General features: G+C 33.3%; 1 protein-coding gene across 1 annotated transcript in view; it reads right to left on the minus strand.

The window, feature by feature from the left end:
* LRP1B (LDL receptor related protein 1B) overlaps positions 1-22,934 on the minus strand; it is a 1,963,100-nt gene that overhangs the window by 496,352 nt on the left and 1,443,814 nt on the right. Inside the window, exons 36-39 of the mRNA XM_025404289.1 lie at positions 14,910-15,044; positions 14,175-14,304; positions 420-546; positions 134-285 (exon numbers count right to left, since the gene is read on the minus strand). Coding sequence (XP_025260074.1) covers positions 134-285; positions 420-546; positions 14,175-14,304; positions 14,910-15,044 — 544 coding nt within the window. The remainder of the gene's footprint in view (positions 1-133; positions 286-419; positions 547-14,174; positions 14,305-14,909; positions 15,045-22,934) is intronic.

Genomic DNA, 22,934 nt, shown 5'->3' on the forward strand with positions numbered 1-22,934 from the left:
TTCTGTGGAAATTACATGGCTTTGTGAGATCCTTTGTGTGACCTTGCTAATAAATGGCAAATCCTACAAGGGTAAAGCAACTGGCACTGAAATAACATTTTGAGACTCAAATACTTATAAAAAAATAAATTACCTGTCAGACCAGTAGATGTAAGCCCCAAAGACTGCAACTGAAAACATATCCACATTGCTTCCTGACAGCACCACCTCGCGATGCCCTCCAGTCTCAAGGTCGATTCTCTCTATCTTGTCTGTGCGAGCATCACACCAGTACAATTTATTTTCCTAAATATCGATTGAGAAGTAATGTTACAGACTATTTTTGATTGTTTTATTAAGAAAATAAAGGAACACTGAAAGTGGGTTAATGAAAGTTGTCAGCTAATGCACTTTAAATACTGAAAAGAAATCCAACAGACCTCATAGTCAATGGAGATGCCATTTGGCCATGCTATTCCCATGCTTACAAGGACAACCTTCTCTGAGCCATCCAAACGAGCCTTTCCAATACAGGGCATTTGTCCCCATTCAGTCCAGAATAAGAGGCTGAAATTAAATTGTAAATTTGTAGTATTTATGTACATTTATCTGTAGTATGCAGAGCTATATAAAAAGACATTACTAATAATAACAGCAGTAACATTCACACTAGAACAAAAATAATACATTTCAGAAATTAATATACAGTGTGTTTGTTTCCAATAAAATAATTTTATCGTCAAAAAAGAGTTAACCAGTCATAGAAATCATAGGATGCACTCAACATCCTACCAAAATACCTTTTGTGCCTGCTCTTTCCTGTCTCAAATGCTCTTCTCCAACCTGTTTGCCTAATTACTTCCTACTTTTCATGTCTCAACTATTTCTTTCCAGAAGTCTTCTGTGTCTTCCCTGTACCATGTGCTCTGCTTCACAGCACAGATTAGAATGGCAAATTTCTACTTGTATTTCTTTACATTATCATTTATTATAAATATTTTTTGCCCCCAGTAGACTGTAAACTCAACAAGGCCAGTGATCACTCCTCTATTTTTATTCACTGTTACTCCTTCAGCACCAGGTAATTAGAAATTTTGTGGTAAATACATATTTAATTTATGAATATAGACATGAATGCATCACAACTTTCTATTTTGTCCACTTAGACTGCTAAATGTAACTATTCTAGTTTGAATTTTATGTTATCTTGTGAAGTCATCTTAAAATACAGTTTTATGCAAAAGCAGAAATTCTTATTTTAGTAATCTTCTAAAACAAAATGTGATGGGGGAGGATGTGGAAGAAAATATCATGCAGAAAGAACACATAGAGTATGCCAAAATAAAACAACATGCCATAAAATAAAATGTAGAAAAGCAGAATGTGTATAATCCATGTCTTTCACTCATTCATTCAAAAAATTCAATATTCATAGGACTCTACAGAAATCCATGCTTTTAGATAAATGTAATTCCTTCTTAATTCTTAATTTGAAGTTACATCTAGTGAAGTTTTTATCCAACTATCAGACATCAGCAGTGAATAAAGTTTTAAAAATATGGCAAGCATTGATTCAAAAGCTGGGTGTATATTTCCTAATTATAAAAAAAATTATTGTTAATAGGTATATTGCACCTATTTTTTAATAGGTGCAATTTTTATTTTTATTTTTTATTTTTAATAGGTATATTGCACCTAGACAGTGAACATAGTACCTAATGGGTAGTTTCCTGCCCCCCTCAAGTAGTCCACAGTATCTCTTGTACCCATGTTTATGTTCATGTGTGCTCAATGCTTAGCTCCCACTTGTAAGTGAGAACACGTGGTGCTTGCTTTTCTGTTCCTGTATCAATTCATTTAGGTTTATGGCCTCCAGCTCCAGCCATGTTGCTGCAAAAGGGCTGTTTTCATTCTTTTTATTGCTTCATAGTATTCCATGGTATATATGTATATTTTCTTTTACCAATCTACCTTTGATGGGCACCTAGGTTGATTCCACATTTTTGCAATTGCAAAAAGCAGGGGGATGGACATATGAGTGCATGCGTCTTTTTGGTATAATGATGCATTTTCCTTTGGGTATATACCCAGTAATGGGATTATTTGAATGGTAGCTCAGTTTTAAGTTCCTTGTAAAATCTCCAAACTGCTTTCCACAGTGTCTGAACTAATTTACATCCTCACCAACAGTGTATAAGCATTCCCTTTTTCCTGCAGCCTCATCAGCATATTTGAATAATATATGTGAATAGTCACATAAGAATTAGTGAGACTGCAAACAGAAAAATTAAAGACTTATATTTTGTTTATACTCACTGGAGTTATTTAAGTACAAATTGATACTTAACCAAATAAAAATATATGTATTATTTATCTATATTGTTTAATTTGTTTTAATAGCTGATATTTTTCTTGAAAATGCTGTGTAAAATAAACATGTTAGAGTTTTACAGACAAACAAAAATGAGGTACGGCTACAATCTCAATTATATTAATCCTGAAGAAAATTTCAATCATATTTACAAGCTTTATACATCAGAAAGGAAAAACTTTATAGCATAAAATCCAACTAATATTTTATTGGTAAGATATTATCAAAGAAGTAGTAGATTTAAAAATCTACACTTTTATTAACGTCAAGATTTTTAAGACTTTAAGGTATGCTCTCATTGGATGAAAAATATTATTCCATATAAAATAACTAACTGGCAGATGAAATGCATTGCTGCACTTAAATTTTTAAGGAAAAATATGCATTAAAATGGCAGGTAATGGTATACTGTGAAGGAGGCACTGTGAGACCAGGACAGACATATGCTAACTCATCTAATCTGATTCTTATCATCTATTTTTAACATACTCCAAAGTTCACATAAATAAATAAATGTGTATATTAAACATGTTACTTAATGTTAATCTACTTGCAAATGCACTAATAAAAATATTATTTTGAGTGAATAGATCAAATAAACTATAGGTTGGTGCACAAATAAATGTGTTTATTGCTATTAAAAGTAATGGCAAAAAGCACAATTACTTGTGTACCAACAATCTACTTAGCCCTAATTCTCAGAGCTGTAGTAATTATGATTAGGAAGTAAATGATCCACAGTCCACATGGCCAATAAGAGGGCAAGCCAAGAACCACACTCAGGCTTTACTAATCCAGGCCTAAATTGTCTTCCCTAGGATACGTTGTCTCACTAAATAGAAAGATAACACAGAAATATATAATGATATTATATCAAATGGTATTTTTCTTTAGCCATAAGATGTGTAACAAGAAATCTCCATATTTAAAACCACAAAACAGGCCTGACACAGTGGCTCATGCCTGTAATACTAACACTTTGGGAGGCCGAGGCAGGCGAATCACTTGAGGTCAGGAATTTGAGACTAGCCTGGCCAACATGGTGAAACCCCTTCTCTACTAAAAATACAAAAGTTAGCCTAGCATGGTGGCACGTGCCTGTAGTCCCAGTTACCTGGGAGGCTGAGGCAGGAGAATCATTGGAACCCAGAAGGCAGAGTCTGCAGTGAGCCAAGATCACACCATTGCACTCCAGCAAGGGTAACAGAGTGAGACTCGAAGGAAGTAAGGAAGGAAGGAAGGAAGGAAGGAAGGAAGGAAGGAAGGAAGGAAGGACACTTGAANGGAAGGAAGGAAGGAAGGAAGGAAGGAAGGAAGGAAGGAAGGAAGGAGGGAGGGAGGGAGGGAGGGAGGGAGGGAGGGAGGGTAGGAAGGAAGGAAGGAAGGAAGGAAGGAAGGAAGGAAGGACACACACACAAAACAAATAATGAAAAATGTCTTAGCATTGAGAAAGAAGTCTCTCTCTGTTTTTTTCCAAGTAATCCCTGTCTTTTAAATTTGTGATACTTTTATGCAAAAGGCTGAGATAAATGTAAAAAAAAAAAATGTATAAAATTATTCTAAGTAAAACTATTTTTTAATCCAGAATTTACACAATTTTTTTTTCTGTGGAAAACAGTAGTGATTAGATATACTATCATTATACGTGAAGCCAAATCTTACTGTGTAGGAATCACTTTTAGAGTTAAATAATTTATCAACTGAATAAAAGTAAAAGGTTTTAAATCTATCAAAATTAAGCAAACATTTTATGTCAAGGAAATAATAATTTATTTGCTCCTTAAATTGAAATTGAAAGTAAAGAAATGAATAGAATTTGCACCTTGAGAATCTTTGGGGATTATAAACCAAATGTAGAGAAAGAACCCTCTCTGAGCTCGTAAAACTGCATGAAGAGACCTGTCATTTAAGGTAACAATTTACATAGATGCACCTGAGATATCATTAATGAACATAGATTCTTGGTATCTAAATGTGGTCTTCAGCAATAGGAAGAAATGAAAATATTTGTACCTGGTTTTTGAGACCCTACTGATATTAGTATTGAGTGACAAAATTACCATTGATTTTGAACTTTTTTGAGTTCAAATTGTGCAGTTGTGAAATACGTGTTGACTACATGATACAGCCAAGAAAAATTGATTTTAGAGTATCAACTGTGTACATGGAGCCCTACTAAAAATACTTTCTCAAATCCAGAAAATATTAAACTTGTCCAAATCAAATGCTATATTGTATAATTGAATTTTATGTAAATAATCAAGTAGTATTTGTTAAACTAAACTGAAAAGTTCTTTATTTAAATAAGTTTGCACTTACAAATTTAAAAACATATAATTTCAAAAGGGACATTTAAATGTGGCTTTCAGAATTATAGAAATTTTATCAGTAATTGTCTTAATACAAATATCTGTATTGTCTTAATTAGACTTTAACAGTTTTGGGCAGGAAAATGGTGCAATGAACACATATCACGAGTGAATTTCCAACTAATCATTGACATTTGGATAAATAGGTAAAAAGATCACATTTGGTAGCACTGGAGTGCCCAAAGACCTAGCAAACTCTTAATGGACCCTGAAAGTTAATTGTATTTATTTTCTGACAACTGTACAGACTGACATCAGAATTAGTTTAGATTCAGGTATACACTTTTCAGAAAAAAAAAAAAAAAATTTTTTCCTGTCACAAGCAGTTATATTCAAGCTGAAAAAATTCACATTCAAATTATTATAAATGCCCATGAATAAATTTGAGAAAGCTAACATTGGTGACAAAGCTCTGATTTTTGTATGAGAAGGGTAATAGGGTGAGAGAAAGAAAATAGTAAATAAGTCTATTTTTTTAAGAGAAACATTATTAAATTTTATCCTTATACTCTACATATACGAGCAGTTGTGAAAAGCAAGAGTAGTTGGAATTAATCATTTTATCTGGATTTAAAATTATCTTCTTTGACTGCTAAACTGTTTCCCTGGAGCTCAAATTTGAGTTGCAATTTTTACAATAAATGTGCCATTTCTTCCTACTTTTCTGCCTTCCCTAAGTGAGTATGATTTAGATCCTTTGTCACATATGATAAAGAAAACCTGAGATAACCAAAAAATGTTCATGCTGGCACAAAAATGAAGATCAGGTAATTCTCTTATGTCGGCAGTTGGCCTTGGTCAAGAAGAGAATCGAGAATGTCATTGTGTCCTCTCCTAGCGTGGGGGTCAACAGTGGGTTATCCTATCTGCAAAAAGTAAGAGAAACAAAAAATAAAGCAAAATAAAAACCCTACAGACAAACAATAGTAGCTAGCCTTTACATGAGCATAAGCTTTTAATTTGACAAAAGCTGCTTGTAATTTCCAACTTCTTAGCAGATGCACTAGAATCACTCAAAATTCATACAAACCGAATACTTTATAAGTCAACATGTTCATGGCTACATCTTCAGATCATAAGTAAAATAAGATAATATTATAAAAGTTTGAACATATTTTATGAGTAAATGGACATTTTTTATCCCCTGAGGAATAAAATGAAATGTAGAGCTTTCTCTTTTTCTCTGAGGCCTTATTCACATTTTCTGTTTCTTCATTTATGTGCAGTTTTGGTTGAGAAAGTATTACAGGCCTATCTCAAATCATTTTTCAAGTCTTAACTATGTTGCTATTGATTAAAGAATCCTGTAATATAAAAAGCACTCAACCACAGGGAGCAGAATGCTGTGCTAAAAGGATGAAAATATAAAAGCAGTCTATCCTTGGACACTACTGCACTTTGCAAATTGTTTGTTATTGTTGGTTTTGTGGTTGATTATCAAACTTATTCTTGCATTATACTCATGCACTCATCAACAAATATTTAATTAGGTATCTATTATGTGCTAGGAGCTGATGATACAAAAGAAATTGGATTTAGATACCCTCATGAAGTTAACTGTTTAATGGCACAGGTAAATGGGTAAATAAGTATCTGAGAAGCATGCTGATTAGAAATATGTAACATTTGCTAGTCTCTTTAAGTCGTAAATGTAGGGGCTTGAACAATGATAATGTTGAAGTGTTGTGGTGAGAAAAGTTGTCTTTCCTGTAAAAACTTCCGAATTTTTTTTTTTTCTTTTAGGCCAAAATAAAGATATAGGCCATTTGAGTTGTTCTTTCTGTTTAAGCTTCAAAATTATTTAACTTATTTGTTAATTTGCCTTTCTTGGTCTGCTATTCCTAAGTTTACCTTTGAACCTTTCTTGATTCACTACATTGTGATTTTGAGTAATTATATAGGACAATTATTATGTGTATGAATAGCACACACTGGAGAAGTGGAAATTATTCACAAACAAAAAATATTTATATATATATATATACACACACACATATATAATATTTCATAGCACATTAAACTTATACCATGTTATAGTTAAGTTTTCATTTTATATATGTATTTACACCCTGCTTCATTGCTCACCTTCTCACTTAAATACCTAACATATACATGTACATATAATATTAGCTTGTTCACATTTATAATTTTCTTGAAGAGTTCATGTTTATGCACTTTTGTATATTCAATATATATTTGATATTTTCCTATAACTATGAATTTACCAAATATTTAACATTTAGCTGCCCAGAGCTTATACTTCTAGAGCTCATGAGCTGACTTAGAATTATCAAAATATTATACAGAAGTTTTTAATTTGTTTCATGACTTGCAACCTATCTTACCCAGCATCATTCCTATGGTAAATCAAATTTATTCCATTTCCTTTACATATGTGTTCCCTTGCTTTAAGATGCAAAATATACTCTAAGAGATGGTATCAAACTACACTACACTGTTGTTATCTTAACAGGTGTTAAGCTGTCAACCAAGACCTTTTATATATTGTTGAGCATACTAAAAAATTACATACATAATCAAAGACCATTTGAAAATATGTACTTATAGAACAGCGAGATCCCATGTCAATTTGAATCTTTGCTATGGAAAGAAAAACTTTTCAGCACATTATTTACAGTCACAGAAATATAGAGCTAAATTAAGAGAGGCACCATATATCCTGGTGCTTAAAAGGAAATAAAACAAAATTACAGTATGTGTGTTTCAGTTAGAGATTACATACCATGGGAAGTTAACCAAAATTTTTAACATCATAATGGGGCTTCCTATACATCTTTTTGTTGTTAGTATTAAATGACTTCTTAGCATGGAGAAAATTATTATATTTCAATTTTCACAAAGCAAGTAATACCAGAGGAGGAAGAGGAAGTGGAAGAGGAGAGGGGTGAGGGGGAGGGGAGAGGGAGGGGGGAGGAGGAAAAAGAGGAGGAGGAGGAGGAGGAGGAGGAGTCAATGATAGATGAAAGAAACTGATTTTTTAAGCTAAACTAAACTCATACATGATTCCTATTTTGCATTTGGCTACATTTTAAAAGAGTTCAAGTCTCTATTGTTCAAAAACAGGATTTGTGCCCACTTTTCAAGGCATGTTTTTATTTTGAATTCAGCTAATTCACTCCATTGTGGTTGGCATTTTCCCTTGGCAACACCATCTGCCATGTTTTAGCTTCAAACAGAATATTAAAATACTGTACTTTATTCCTATGATATAAATGTTGACACTTAAATGTCTATGTAATATTACCTGGAAATCAATGTTTGAATAATTTTACAAGACTTCATTTTTAAGTCTTTTATTTTCTCTCTAAATTCAAGTCAATAAACATATGGAAAAAGTATACGGAGACATATCTCTCTAATATTTCCAAGCAGTAATAAATACTTCCTGGAAACAAGTTTAACATTTAAATAAGTATATCTACTATTAACTATGAATATGGAAAAAATGCATCCATGTGACATAATTAGTATTTTAAAAATGCTTTTAAGAAGAAGTAAAAGTATATGAGAAAATAATATTTAAATAGTGCTACATATGTCAAAGATTTCTTGTTTTGTGGACTCACATGTAATTCTCGTTTTGAGGTCTCAAAATTAAGAAATCAAGAATATTTACTGAGATCCTCCTGCTGAGTCAGTGCTGAGCTGGTAGTTGCAATGGAGAGAAATTAAAAAAAATCTAACAGTCATCTGGAGCAAAGAAATGAGAAGACTTGTTGACAGATGGAAATAGGTGATGAAAAAATACTGGAAAATCTAAAGTTTCAACCTCTTTTGTGATAACATGAAAAGAGATACCATTTTTAAGAAAGGAAGGCAGCAGATGAGAGGTAGGGGGACATTTTAAGTTTCAGTGACAGATACTCAAATAAATAACTGTAAAGGATATCAGAAATATAAATAAAGGGGTGAAGATATTTTATTACTATTTTGCATGTATTTATTATATTTTTATATTTCACTATATAAGCATGATTTACATTTTAAAAACATGGGATTAGATGGGTTTAAAAGAGAAATATAGTAATAGAGAGAATGACACACTAAGCCTTAAGTGAGAATAAAGAGAATAAAATATAATGCTCACAGGAGCTATATAGAGCGGCCTCAGAGAAAACCAGAAAATGCAGGGACAGAGAAGGCTAAAGAAAAATAGGGGTCCTTGGATAGACTATCAATGTAGAAAACTGTCCTGGAGAAGGCAAATGGTATAAAACCTGCAATAATAATAATAATAATAATAATAATAATAATAATAATATCTGGATTTGGCTGCAAATAAATTTAGAAATTCTTGTATAACAACAGAAGCTGAAATCCATTTTAGGAGTTAAATGATGAGACAATGGATATAGATCATGATTCTGAGAAGTTGAGAAGAAAACATGTGGAAAGTAATAACATTAATAACGTGTTATCGAATGAGAGTGACCTGAGCCTATCTGAAAGCAAAAGGGAAAGGCTTCATTGAAAGGAACAAGTTAAGGATGATAAAATAGAAGAGAATGATTTTTGCATGAAATGTCTGAGGAGATATTTGTATCCAGAATAGAAGTAGAGAAGTCATTTTAAGGAAGAAAGAAACCTTTCTCTGAGGTTATACTCACTTAAACATTTACAGCATGAATTCACATATTCTGTTTTCCTTGACTGCATTATCATCTATCACAATTACACACCATTTATTTATTGCTTTACCACCGGCTGGCAGCTTTTTCATCTTCTCCTTCCACTGCTGACATTCTATGGAACTTAATGACGTGCGAACACCCAAGATCATAGTACCTCATCTCTATTGCGCCAGGGACCTCCCTAGCATCACCTTCGCTTAATGTAGAGAGCTGTGTGGGTCACTCATACCAGCTGGACCTTATCTCTCTACTCCTACCCTGGTCTACTCTTGACTTCCCACTATTTCACCACGAGCTTGCAGGCCTCACCACCTGATTGGTAACTCAAAGTTAACCCATTACAACTGCCAACTTTGATCTATAACCCTTTGTTCCTTTTGGTACGTATTTTCTTTTTATTTTCTTTACTACCTGTACATTGCCGAGCATTATTATTCAATGTCATATAAAATTCCTGGTTAGATTCTAGAAATCCATCCCGGCTAGTCTCATGTTGCTTGAAAATTCTTTGATTCATTATTGTGGGAAATACTGACTACAATAGCTTTGGAAAAACTTAACCTATTCACTTAAAGCTGAAAACCTTAGAAATATAGACTAGCAGTTGTGACTTTCTTCAGTTTCATCAATTTAACCTCTGAAATACATTTGATCTCCACATTCTATCTCTTCTTTCACTCCATCTCCGAAGGGGAAAAGAACTAGCACCCACCTCATTTAATCCTCCCAATTAACTAAAATGATACAGGCATTTGAGACCAAGAAGTTTAGAAATACCTCAGAGGCAAAGGTAAAAATAATAAATGTCTAAGTGGGGACTCCAAACTATAGTGGACACCATCAGTGCTCCATATAAACAACCTCAGATGCTGTTTACCATTTCTGAGCTTTCAAATGACCTTTGTCCCTAACAGCTCACACAAACAACTTTCTTTGGAGGATTATCTTTGGGCCACTTGAATCTCTTCTCCCACAAGTGCTGACAGTCAGAAATGTTGAGAGCATCTGTTTTCCCAGAGTGGCCCTTATCCACTGGCTGACTACTTTGGAGTCCGAATACCAAGTTCCATCACTGTGAGGTAAAGTTTAGACTCTAGAGTCCCTCCAGGAATCAGTCTGAGGCCAAGATTATGTTCAAAATTAAATATTTGCTTGATCTCTTTCTTCCCCTTTTCGACTGACGATGTTTCTTTCAGGTCCTAAGTTGACTTCCCATTCTAGAATTTCTTTCTGGGATACCCAATGTAAGATACAGATCTTGCCTCCCTGCTTTCTGTCTTGATTCCTCCTGCTCTGCCCTATTGTTTCTTCCTTGTCAAGGCTCCTCCTATGCTCCCTGGAATTTGTCTCCCCTTTACAATCATTTCCATCCTCTTTCTTCCAACTAGTTGATTTCCCCTTTGCCTATGAATATGTGCAATATCCCCATATTAAGAAAAACCTTATACCCTACAATCCCCTCAACTTATCTTTTATTTCTTCTCTTTCCCTTCATCACCCAGTTTCCATCAGTTTATTCTGTATTTGCTAGCTCCACTTTCTAATCATTCTTTTGTCTACTCTTTATATTTGGCTTCTATCCTTACTCATCTTCTGAAGCTCATAAAGATATGCAATACCATCCTCATCACCAGTTACGTGTTCTGTTCTCTGCTTTTTCTGTCTCCTGACCTCTTTATTGCTGGCACACTGTTCCTTAAACTCTCTTTCCTTGACTTTTACAGTTCAGTAATTTCCAAAGACTCAAAATGGCTGTTTTTGTTTGTTTGTTTGTTGTTGTTGTTGTTGTTGTTCTTTTTCTCTCTCTCCTAATCATTTTATCCCCTATCTGTAAGCATTCTTGATTTTTGTTACTAAACTTCTTTTTTGGGCACTCTTTCTTGAGTAATCTCATATACTATCACAGTTTATTACAGAGCCTGAACTCTGTTGGAATAAGTTAGAAATGACTTTATATTTATCCAACTACTGATTCCATGTATGCTCTACTGAGTATTTCCTCTCTAAACTTTGCTGTCTCAGAAAGATCCCATAACTTCCCAGCCAATTACCATTAAGTGAACAGTATCATGCAGTTAAGATTAATTTTAGAGCACATTCTCTTCCCTCTCTCCAAATTTGATCTGACTCCCTTTGGCATTGGGATTTGCAGTGAAAAAAGGTATAGAATATTTTTTTCATTTACTGCTATTTTCTCTTTATTTTAGCCTCCCTCTTACATATTTGTCTCTAGCTCTCTTTATTACTTGGCTTGAGGGCAGGGAAAGAACCCTTTTGTCTAATCCACAGGGATGATAAATTACCATTCTTAAGGATGCTTTACATTTAAGAATGTTACAACTTCAATAAACTCTCATCACACCTCTGATCTTAGCTTCTATGTTTTGTTTGAGACCAAGGGAAGGCTGAGGTGAGAGGGTCCAGGACTGGTTTGGAGTTCACTTGGTAAACTGGAGAAGGCGTGACCCCAACATTTTTTTTTTTAAATATATAGTGAGTCCTACCAACAATTATATGGACCCAAGTTTTCTTCCAGCCACATCACCTGCTCTTCCCTATGTGTAACTCATGTACCTATACTCTTGCTGATGGTTTTTGCTTTGCCACTACCAAATATTTAATTATTCTATTTCTTCTTCATGCAATATATACCTACCCCATCTCAGAAACCTCCTTTTCCTTCTAACCTCCTCCATAAAACTTCTACTAGTCACTATTATTGCTGCTACCACCCTCATTTTTACTACCTGCTCTAATTATATGCTATCATTTTTGCATTAAACCCAAGATAATTTTATAGTGATCTTATGACACTTATTACTTCAACATGACATTTGGATATGAGCTTTAAATTTGAGTTTGATCAATTTTTTATTGTGCCTGAAAATAAGTCTTTACAAAGTGACGCTATTCCTTTAACTGAAATGTGTACTTGTTTAAATTTTCAGTTTAAACAGAAAACTCACTGTGAATAGAGGCAGCATCTTATTCATGCCAGCATACTTCACAGTGTCTACAAGTGTCTTTCATATGTACTAGTATGTTGTCAAGATGTATTGAATTGAAGGCTGAGGATGACATGGATGGATGCTGACATGTCCTGGCACACAGTGCCTAGCACTCAATAAATGTTCATTGAATAAATTAATAAAAACTAGAGTATATGAAGATTCTTTTGCCTAATGCTCTCAATCAAGCTAAAGACAAGTAGGTATAGTCATATGCTAAGATGGATGTGGAGAGATAAGAGGTACTTAAGAAAAAGAAGCTCTGGAATATCAACTTAAGGGTCTACAATAGGTTTGAATAAAAAATGAAAGGAAATTCACAGATTGACATGTAGCAGCAAGAGGCTTGTTAAATTGAGCTGTATGAATCTATAATAGGGCAGACACAAGGGGTTCTATACAATATAAATCGACTTATTGCAACTATGAAGCAAATAAATACTTTATTAGAAACAAACTAAACATCCATTTCCAGTGTATCTATGGGATTGCATAGCTTTCAAACTATGTTCCTTCTTGCCTTAGAATAATGATTCACAGTCAAGCAATTGGTCAAATTTTATCTTTTAAGGCTATAATAATTTATTACAGCCAGGCACGGTGGCTCATGCCTGTAATCCCAACACTGTGATTGCACCACTGCACTCCAGCCTAGGCAACAGAATGCCAGTCTGTCTCAAAAACAGACAAACAAAAACACATATAGCTACCAGGTAAATGAATAAATATTAGTACAAATAATGTATAAAATAAAAATACTAGGTGCTATGGGTCCATACAACAACTAAACTATTTTCAAAGCCAAGTAAGGTCAAATAAAATTTAACAACTTAAAAATAGAAGAAGAGCATTGCAGGTAAAAAGGAGAGGTTGGCAAAGGCTGGAAGTGGAATAGAATAAGAAATATTTTACAAATTAAGAGAAGACAAACAGAGACTGAGAAAGGAAAAAGACAGTAACAGGGTCAGACTAAAAATTATTAGAGTCTGATTAAGAAGGATCATAACAGAGGCTTTGGACTTTACACATGAAGCAATAAAAATTCCTTCAAAGACTTTAAATAAGCAGATGTATATTTAAAAAAAAAAATCACTCTAGGCTTTGGTGAGTTTAGGAGACAGATTACGATGTTATTGAGTATATAAGATAATATCAAATTTAATTAGGGTAAAGATAAAGATAGAGAGTGGTGGATTGGTAATAGACTTATTTAGAAGAAAAACCAAGCCTAACTTGGTGGCAGATTAAATTTATTTCAGTTTTATATATGTATAGTTTTATATATGTACATTTCATCCAAATGAAAATGTCAAAACAGATAGTTATACTTATTTAGAACTCAAAACAAATAAAAAAGAAGAAGAAAAAAGGAGAAGAAAAAAATGTTTGAGATGAACATGTTTGACAACCACAGACATATGAATAAACATGGAAATTTTAGAAATATTGGAGAGCAAGGAGGGCTAGCAAATGGCTATTTTACTCATTCAATACATAACTGAACACCTAATTATGTAAACAATTCTAGGGAAGAGCTTTAAATTGGGAATCTAGAATCATGTTGGTGCCTTTATTTGGATTTACACACACATAAAAGAAATCTACAATAAATGTGACTTCATCAAATATGCACTAAATTATATGAACAAAGTGAATATAAACATTTTTTTCTGCTTAGGTAAGATATTCTTGATTTTGTCTCAGACATTACAGCTAAAAGTAATTAATTTTTTTTTCAACAAAACTTAGGAAACTCACTTAAAACTTGGAACATATATGTAAATCTTAAAATTACCCTTTCTCTGGGTGCACAGCTATAGATCTTGGTTGATCCAGGCCTTGAGAAATAATTACATAACGGAAAGAACCATTGAGTCTTGCAACTTCAATTAAGTTGAAACCATGATCTGTCCAATATATGTTACCTAGGAGAAATAATAGAGGTATTTATAATACAGTTTTGAGAAAAAAAAATGTACTTGTTATGAGTAAAATTAAATTTCTGAGCATTCACATAACTACCAAGAAACTGTTTACTTCCTACATTCTTTTTAAAAGTGTTTCCTAAGCAGAAAGCTGTAAATAAATTAATATGCAAATACTTTCAATTCTAATCTCACACATCTCTGGTTTAAACCATATAATTGAAACTTCTCCTACCTAAAGAAGTTGAAACTTCTCCTACCTAAAGAAAAGACCTATTTTAACTTTCTACTGACTTCAGGCAAAAGAGAACTTCTAACACTTTTGTTTACTGCCTTATGGAGCTCTCAGGAGATTTGGGCAAAGTTAACACTACATAATCTACTTCTACATAAAAACCCTTATCCAAAGGCTCAAAAGCATTAGAAGGAGCGAAGCCAAAAGCAAAAGAAACTATTTACCCCTGTGGCTGGAAGTACAAAAACAAAAAAAACAAAACAAACAAAAAAAAAACACTGTTATGAGTTAGAAAAGATTTTTTATGAAGCATTTTGAGCCCCTAACAAAATAGGTGTGAAACAAAAAGATAAAAAGCCATGGATTATACCAGCAATCCAGTCAATGGCTATCCCTTCCACTCTTCCCAAGCCATTGGTAATGATATCTTCTTTCCAAGTCTGATCTCTTTTAGCTCGGCTAATTTTATTGAAGCCCATGTCTGTCCAGTAGATGGTATCATTTTCTATGGATAAGACACAGAAAAAAAAAATATATACATACACACTATAAAAGGTATCAATATAGGTGTTAGGATCATATTGTAATTGTATCTTTTAGGATATCATCCTGGGTACACTAGATTTTAAGTATTCTTCAGGATAATTTACTAATACAAATAGTTAAAAAAAAAAAAAGCATGAAAACATGAAAGAACCTATATTTCAGTCAAATGATTTTTGAAGTATTTTTTGAAAATTATGGAAATAATCTATTGCATTGTTTATTGGTTTTTATTAATTTCTCTACTTAACTCAATAAATCCTTATCCTGCATGAATTTGCAACTTTGATTCCAAACCATGTTATTTTGGACCACAATTTTTCTCTTCATGCTATACCTGTGTCTGAATCTTCTTTTAAAAATAATACTATTAGGGATAATCAACTCCACAAAACCTCAAAGTAGAGAGAAGTTAGAAAGAAACATACGAGCATTTCAATTATATCAAGAGTGTTTTAAGCATAAGGCCACTCAGAATGTACAAAGTATTTAAAATGCCTTACAATCCAATTATTCCTTCTAAGGTATGAGTTTCTCAGATGTCAGCTACAAGACCCTTACATTATTTTTCAAACTGTCATTGTCCAAATGAGCTTAAGAATACTTGAAGATTGTTCTATGTGATCACAGAGTCTTTAAATAAGAGTACTTTTTGAATACTTGAATGAAAAATGTGTCTAAAGACTATAAATGAAATATATGTGCATGCATATGCATAAAAGGTAGTAATTATAGACCAATGATTTTAAACACAGCCACCAGAAAGACACTGGGGACGAATCATTAAATAATAAATTTGCCAGCAACTAAGTAAGTTTTTGTGTTGTGACCTACATGGCCATTTGAAGAACAAATCCTTTAAGACCAATAAAATTTCCCTCTGGCACACTGACAGACTATGGAAATAAAGAAAATGCAATTAGTATAATAAAGCCATTTATCAGCAAGCTTTGAGGCTCTGTTTCAAATGAAATATAGTCTTTACTTTTACCAGTTCAGGAAAAGAGTGCAAATAGTCCTTGTTCTCCACAATGGTTAAGTCAGACACATCAGAGATACCCTATCCAAATATATGTCTGGGAAGCAAGGATTTGTTGGATTTTCTCGTTTTGTAAAAGCATCAATTAACATTTTTTTCATTATTGAACCAGGAAATGAATCAACAGAAATAAGTCTTATTTTTGCATAAATATTAAGCATTGCATGTTGAATCTAATCTTCTTCCCTAAACATTAGACCCGTATGTCCAACTGTCTCCTTTGTTTCTCTGCTTGTTTGTAGATAAGGCACTCTTGATGTACAATGGACAAATTCTGAACGAAACATGCTTCTCTTGAAGTCTTCAGCCTGACAACTCCCCTTTCCATGGTGGTGTGATAGTTGGCACCTCCATCCTCTGTTTCTTAGACTAAAAACATCGGGATTGTCCTGATTATGTTTGCACATGCACCACTTCCAAACAGTCACCAGATACTCTCACATTTAATCCATTACCAAGTATTTTTGTTCACTTTTTTCTTCTTTCAAAACATATCCATTATCCAACCACCTCACACCATCTACTACTTACGTTGTAACCAAACCAATAACCACTATCACCTGAAGTCTTGCAACAGCCTTCTAATTGGTTGCCTAGCTACCACTTTTGCTCCTGTACTTCCCTTTCCATATGAGTCTTGCTTTGCCATTTAGAAAAGTATAGCTGCAGATACACTTCTAAAATATAAGTAAGTTAGAGTGGAGACATTTCCACAAGAAAAAAATGTAAATAAGATTTTCTCTCCGCTGTTTCACACCAAACTCTCTAGTCACTTCCCATCTCATCCAAGGTAAAATTAAAGTTCCTCCTCATGAGTTTCATGATCTATCAACTCCCTCCAACCCTCTCTCCTGATTTCCTTCCACTCTTCCCCTCACTTACCCATCTCTAGTAACAGATCTTCCTATTCCTAAAAGAAAATATTCTTCACTACAAGAGTTTTCGCATAATTGTTTTTTTGTCTTGAATGTTTTTCCCCAAGATATCTCAGCTGTCTTAGCTCAAATATCCCGTTTATTGAAACTTTCCTGATTATTCTATAAAAATTATTCTTTTACCATGCTCTATTCCCTCTTACCAAAACGTATTTTCCTCCATAACACTTATCATTATCAAACACATTATATATTTGTTGGTTTGTTTGTTGAGTTTCTCTTTTGTCTCACAGAATGTATTTTCTTTGAGGGCTGGGACTTTATTTTGTTTGCTGCTTTATCCCTGGTTATCTGGAATACTTTCTGACACATAATAAGCTCAAAGTAAGCATTTAGTGAGTAATAAGGTAATGTGATATGCTGAATAAAGACTGGTTGGGAGGCAGATACAAAGAAAACACATTGCTTGCCATAAAAATGCTTATTAGCTCATTAAGGAACAGAAGGTATGCACATGAAGAAATAGCTAAGAACCAGAAATAGTGTAAGATGAGCAGCATGTAAGCCATACAGGCAAGTATTTTTGCAGGAATTCAAAGAAGAAAATCAGGACAAGCTTTACAATAAAAAAAAAGGTATCTCTTCATTTCATATTACTTTCTAATAGCTTTGTCAGTGCTGCAAAATTTTAGTCAATATATAATCATAAATCATTCCTTTCCATATACACCATGACGTCTTGATCATATCTTTGTCACACTGAACTGAAATTGCATTTTTGTGTTTCTTCCTAGAACTAGACCATTAAATATTTCATGGATAAGGACTGCATCTGACCCAACTTTTCTCAATATGGTCACATGTACTATAGACACTTTGTAATACTGAGGCTACCTCTAAATGGTGAAGACCATGAGATCACAGCATTGGGAAACTAACACATTTTCTTGTATCCTTTCTGTTAAGTACATTTGGGAAACTCATGAGTAAATTAATCATGTGATGATGCATTAAGGAGAACCAAGAGTATAGAAGAATTAAATCACAAACTGATGCCCAAATCCCTTTTCCTCATCATTTTTTTTTCACATATATGTTGTATACCTGCACAAACACACACTAGACAAAATGCTAAAATAGGAAAACATGTTTTCTAATATCTCAGATCATCTGCAAAATAAACACAACTTAGGTAAAGAATGATTTAATTAGGAAAAGAATCAAGTTAAAAGAGGATAACATTTTACAACAAACTGTAAAGATACAAAATGCAGACAGATGCAAAGATAGAAAGAGAAGATTTTCAGAACTGTGTCCTGATTCTTATTTCCAAATATATTTCTTAACTTTAATTACCTCCATTCAATAGATACTTATGGAATTCATAGTTTGTGCTAAGAATTATTGTAGGCATAAAATATGGTGGTGATCATAACAGACACTATCCTGATAATCACATAGTTTACATTCTAGAGTAAAATTAAAAATAAACTATCTTAAGACATATGGTAATTTGGGAACGTATAATATAATCACAGGATTGGAAAACAGAATTTGTAATTTAAGATAATAACAATTATAATTACCTCTCTACAGATATAATAAGACAAATATGAGTCTTTGAAGTCATTTTCAAGAAGGACCATATCAGGAAATCAGCAGCCAGTTATTGTGCATTACAATTATAATTAAAGTCAGAATTAAAGGGAAAACCATATATTGCCATAATGATATTTATCTGTAAAGCAAGGGAAAGACCTTTGGACAATGAGAAATATTACACTTTTTAAGTTGAGGGAAAAGTTTTCCCTGAGTATTTAGAGACTAAATAACGCAGGGTTCTGTCTGATAATAAGAAAAGGGAAATAAAAGTGTTTTAAAGTTATTTCACCGTTGTCTGTATTCTTATGATTAATTAACAAACACTTGTTGACCAACTGTTGTGAAAACACTCTACTCTGCATTATTATGGGTTTTTAGGTCCTAGAAAATTCAGAGTTAGGTTTTCTGGCCTAAATGTACATTCTATTTCAGAAAACAGAATAAATATGTAAAAAATGCCAGATAAAATATAATATATAAGCTCACCGTGATGCTCTGTCCTAAAATAATCACCAGCACACTAGGAAGATAAAATAACAGGGTAGAAAACAAGGAGTGTAGGGCTAGGTTCTTGTCACGGTTCTGCATTTACCATGAACATTTCACAAAGTTACTTTTTCTCTTCAGGCCCCATTTTCCTCATATATAAATATGAATAAAAATATAAATATATGCATGTAAAAACTACATTTATGTACTTAAATAACAGAAGGCAGAATTTAGATAACCTTTAGGATCTCTTCTAGGTATGATCTTCTAAGGCTAAGATTTTATTTTTTACTTTCACATAAAGGGAATACAGTATCTCAATGTACAGTCCTATGCTAGCTGTTATGAAGATCTTCCTTTTCCCCTGTAGGTTTTGCTCACTTTAATTAGCTCTGTTTGTCTGATTCTAAAAATGATAAAGCATATGATTTTTCCCAGAACATGCTACTCATGGCTTTTATGTCACATTTCTTTTTAAACTATAGGACTTTACATTTATCCTATTAAATGTCAGCTTGTTAAACGGGATCATGGATCCTGCCTGTTGACATTTTAAAAAATCATATATTACACAATGAAACTTTTTTGTGATATCCACAAATTTGAAACGTAGGTTTTCTTCATCTTTATTCAAGCTAGTGACAAATGTGTTGAATTGGATCAAAGATTTACTTCTGACATACCACTGGAAACTTCCTTCTGAGGCAAACTATTTTCCTTTTTGTCATGCCTTAGTAATTTATAATTTTTATATATCTAAGTATATAAATCTTAAGTGTACAGTTTGATGAACTTTTACATATGGAACACAACCATGTAACCACTACCTTGATCAAGATCTAGATCACTGACAGCATCACACAGGCTCCTCTGTGTCTTCTGGGAGTATCTCTTCTCTTCCCCAGTGGGCAGCTGCTATTTTGACTTCTAGTACCTTAGATTAGTTTTAAATTTTTGATAAATGGCAAATTACAGTATGTACTCTTTGGCCTGTTCTTTCATTCAAAATTATGACTATTAGATTCATCTTTTCCGTTGAATGTATCTTGCTTTTCCATGGTGTGAAAATGCCACAAATTATTTATCCATTTTGAACATTTAGGTTATGTTCAATTTCTGTCTATTATAACTAATGCTATGAAAATTCTTTCTTTTCCATGTCTTAGAAGAGGTATACACTGTCATTTCTACTGGGTACCTTCCCAGAGGTAGAATTGCTGAGATATATGAGCGATACGTTTAGTAGATAGGGTTTATTTTAACGCATTAATGATCTCAATGCTCTCCTAATTAAGAATCTAGAATCTATACTTTTTTCAATTATTGTTGAACTCTACCATCCCCTTCATATCTGGCTAATTCAACCATTAGTACCTCTTAGTACAGTTGGACAAGCCAGAAATTCTGAATATTCTCTTATTTTCAGAGACTGGTTCAACATGCTTATCTACCTTGGCTGGTAGTGCTCACTTTACCAGATAAGGGGCAAATGACCAGCTTTAACTAAGCAATGACTTTAGAATGTAAAGCTTCCCTTTACTGTTTAATAATAAGATGTTTATTATTAGTAATATTAGTAAAAATAAAAGCAAGATAAACTATTATTAAATAGTAAAGGAAAGTTTATTATTTCATCTTCTTCATCAATGCTGAGAGCGTTTGAGAGAAAAATCCCAAGACACTTGCTTTTTTGATGAATCTTTTATGAATATTACATGTATAAAAGGTGTATATCTTAGAGTAGTTCTCATGAATTGTCAAGCTATAGTCCTTTGGTCTGAGAATCCGGGAGGAAAAATAAATATGACAAACAACCACAACTCTGGTAAAAATAATTATATCCAACCTTAACTTTGAGAACATCAAACTGTTGTAAACATCACCAGCTCCTATTACTATTATTATTATTATTATTATTATTCAAATGGTAGCAAGTGCAGCGTGGGTAAGGCAAAAATTTTGAAGATGAAAAGGCTGAGAATTATTGACTATTGAATTAAGAGGAGTTATAACAAAAGTGAAAGAAAGAGAGGAGACCGAAGGAAGGAAGGAAGGAGAGGGGAGGGAAGGGGAGGGGAAGGGAGGGGGAGGGGAGGGGGAAAGGAGGGGGAGGGGAGGGGGAGGGGGAGGGGAGGGGAGGGGCGGGGCGGGGAGGGGAGGGGCAAGGCAGGGCAAGGCAAGGCAGGGAAAGGAAAAGGAAGGGAAGGGAAGGGAAGGAGGGAAGGATGAAAGAAGAACAACTAAACAACTAAACAACAACAACTAAAAAACATTCTGCCATAAACCATTCCTTCCAGGAGGGTCTGAGCTTGGTTGTTAGATCTGGTAATGAGGACTGATTCTTGTACATAGTTCCTAAAATGATAATTTGGTGAATGAGGTCATGGAAGGTCAGAATTTGGTTGACATCTAGGAGACCTACTTTCCATAGGTTTATTAGCTAAGAAAATTGTGCAAATTTTGTAGATAAATGGATTATTTTGTAGTAAGTTCTGGTAATCTTTTCTTAGAGTTTATATAAAATTCATTAAGAAGCTCAAGTTTGTCTGGGCACAGTGGCTCAAGCTTATAATCCCAGCACTTTGAGAGGCGAAGAATGGAGGATTGCTGGAAATCAGGAGTTTGAGACAAGCCTGAGCAACACGGCAATACTCTATCTCTATAAAAAATAATAATAATAATAAAACAAAACTCAAATTAGATACACAAAACAAAAAATAATTTAAGGATAGTTCCAATTTATGAACAACAAAATTTACAAGTTTATGTTTAGCTTGATTTATCTAATTTATTTGTTGCTATTTTATTGAATCTATTAAACCCTATCCCATATTTTAAAAATAAAGACAATGGTGCTCTACCCCAAAATTATGTGCTAACTTGTGAAAAATTCTATATAAAGTGTGTTTCAATTTCTTCATAAACTTCAGATTTGGATTCTACAGGACGTAGCTATTATATGTGGCTATTACACTACTTTCAGTTAATGTAGTCTTTATTCCCTTGTAGAGAAAGTAGTTAGAATTTTGTTGTTGTTGGATCTTTGACTTTTGTTTGCTATATAGAAAAAAAGCTTATGGCGGTAGGAAGCAAATATACAGTCACAGTACTGATAGAATCTTCACTTGTTTTAATTATTGAGATTGAAAAAAAAATAATATTTCTCTTCCTGCCACCCCACAACTACCAACTTTTACTTAGATTTAATTATTTACTATCACTTCCAGATGATCTGGCTACACATAAATTTCCTCTTTTGAGTCAGAAATGTAAGTATTCTTCACATTTTTTTACTGTCATTTATCATCAGTGAACTTAATAGGTAGGCCCAGGAATATAATTTTTGCAACATTTACAAAACTGCCTTAAGGTCATGTAATGCATTAATACCTCTAATTTATCTAACATAATGATATCTTTGGGGAACTAAAATCTTTCACAATTTATTAAGCAACCTGTTTACTATTCTAAAATTTTGAGAAATATAACAGTTAACACTAATCCAAACCACCATCTTCTATTTTTTCAAAAATTACTCCTTTAAATATATTTTTGGAGGAAGCTTTCTCATATCATGTCTACATTTTTCAATTATCATGTTTCTTGCTGCAATATTTTGTCCCTGTTATGTGCCGTTTCAACCCAGATATCAAGACCAGACCTTTTTCTTCATTCACTTCCCACTCTCCCACCCATATAGATATACAAAATCATTCATATAAACATGAAATGCAAACAGTGAAATAGAATTTCTGGAAACATGCCATAAGGACACTTGTTATAATAGCATAAAAATTCCTAACTGAAAACTAGCTATCTTTATTTTAAAAGGTGCTCTGACCACACC

This window comes from Theropithecus gelada, chromosome 12 (genome assembly GCF_003255815.1).
Source record: "Theropithecus gelada isolate Dixy chromosome 12, Tgel_1.0, whole genome shotgun sequence".
NCBI classification, from domain to species: Eukaryota; Metazoa; Chordata; class Mammalia; order Primates; family Cercopithecidae; genus Theropithecus; species Theropithecus gelada.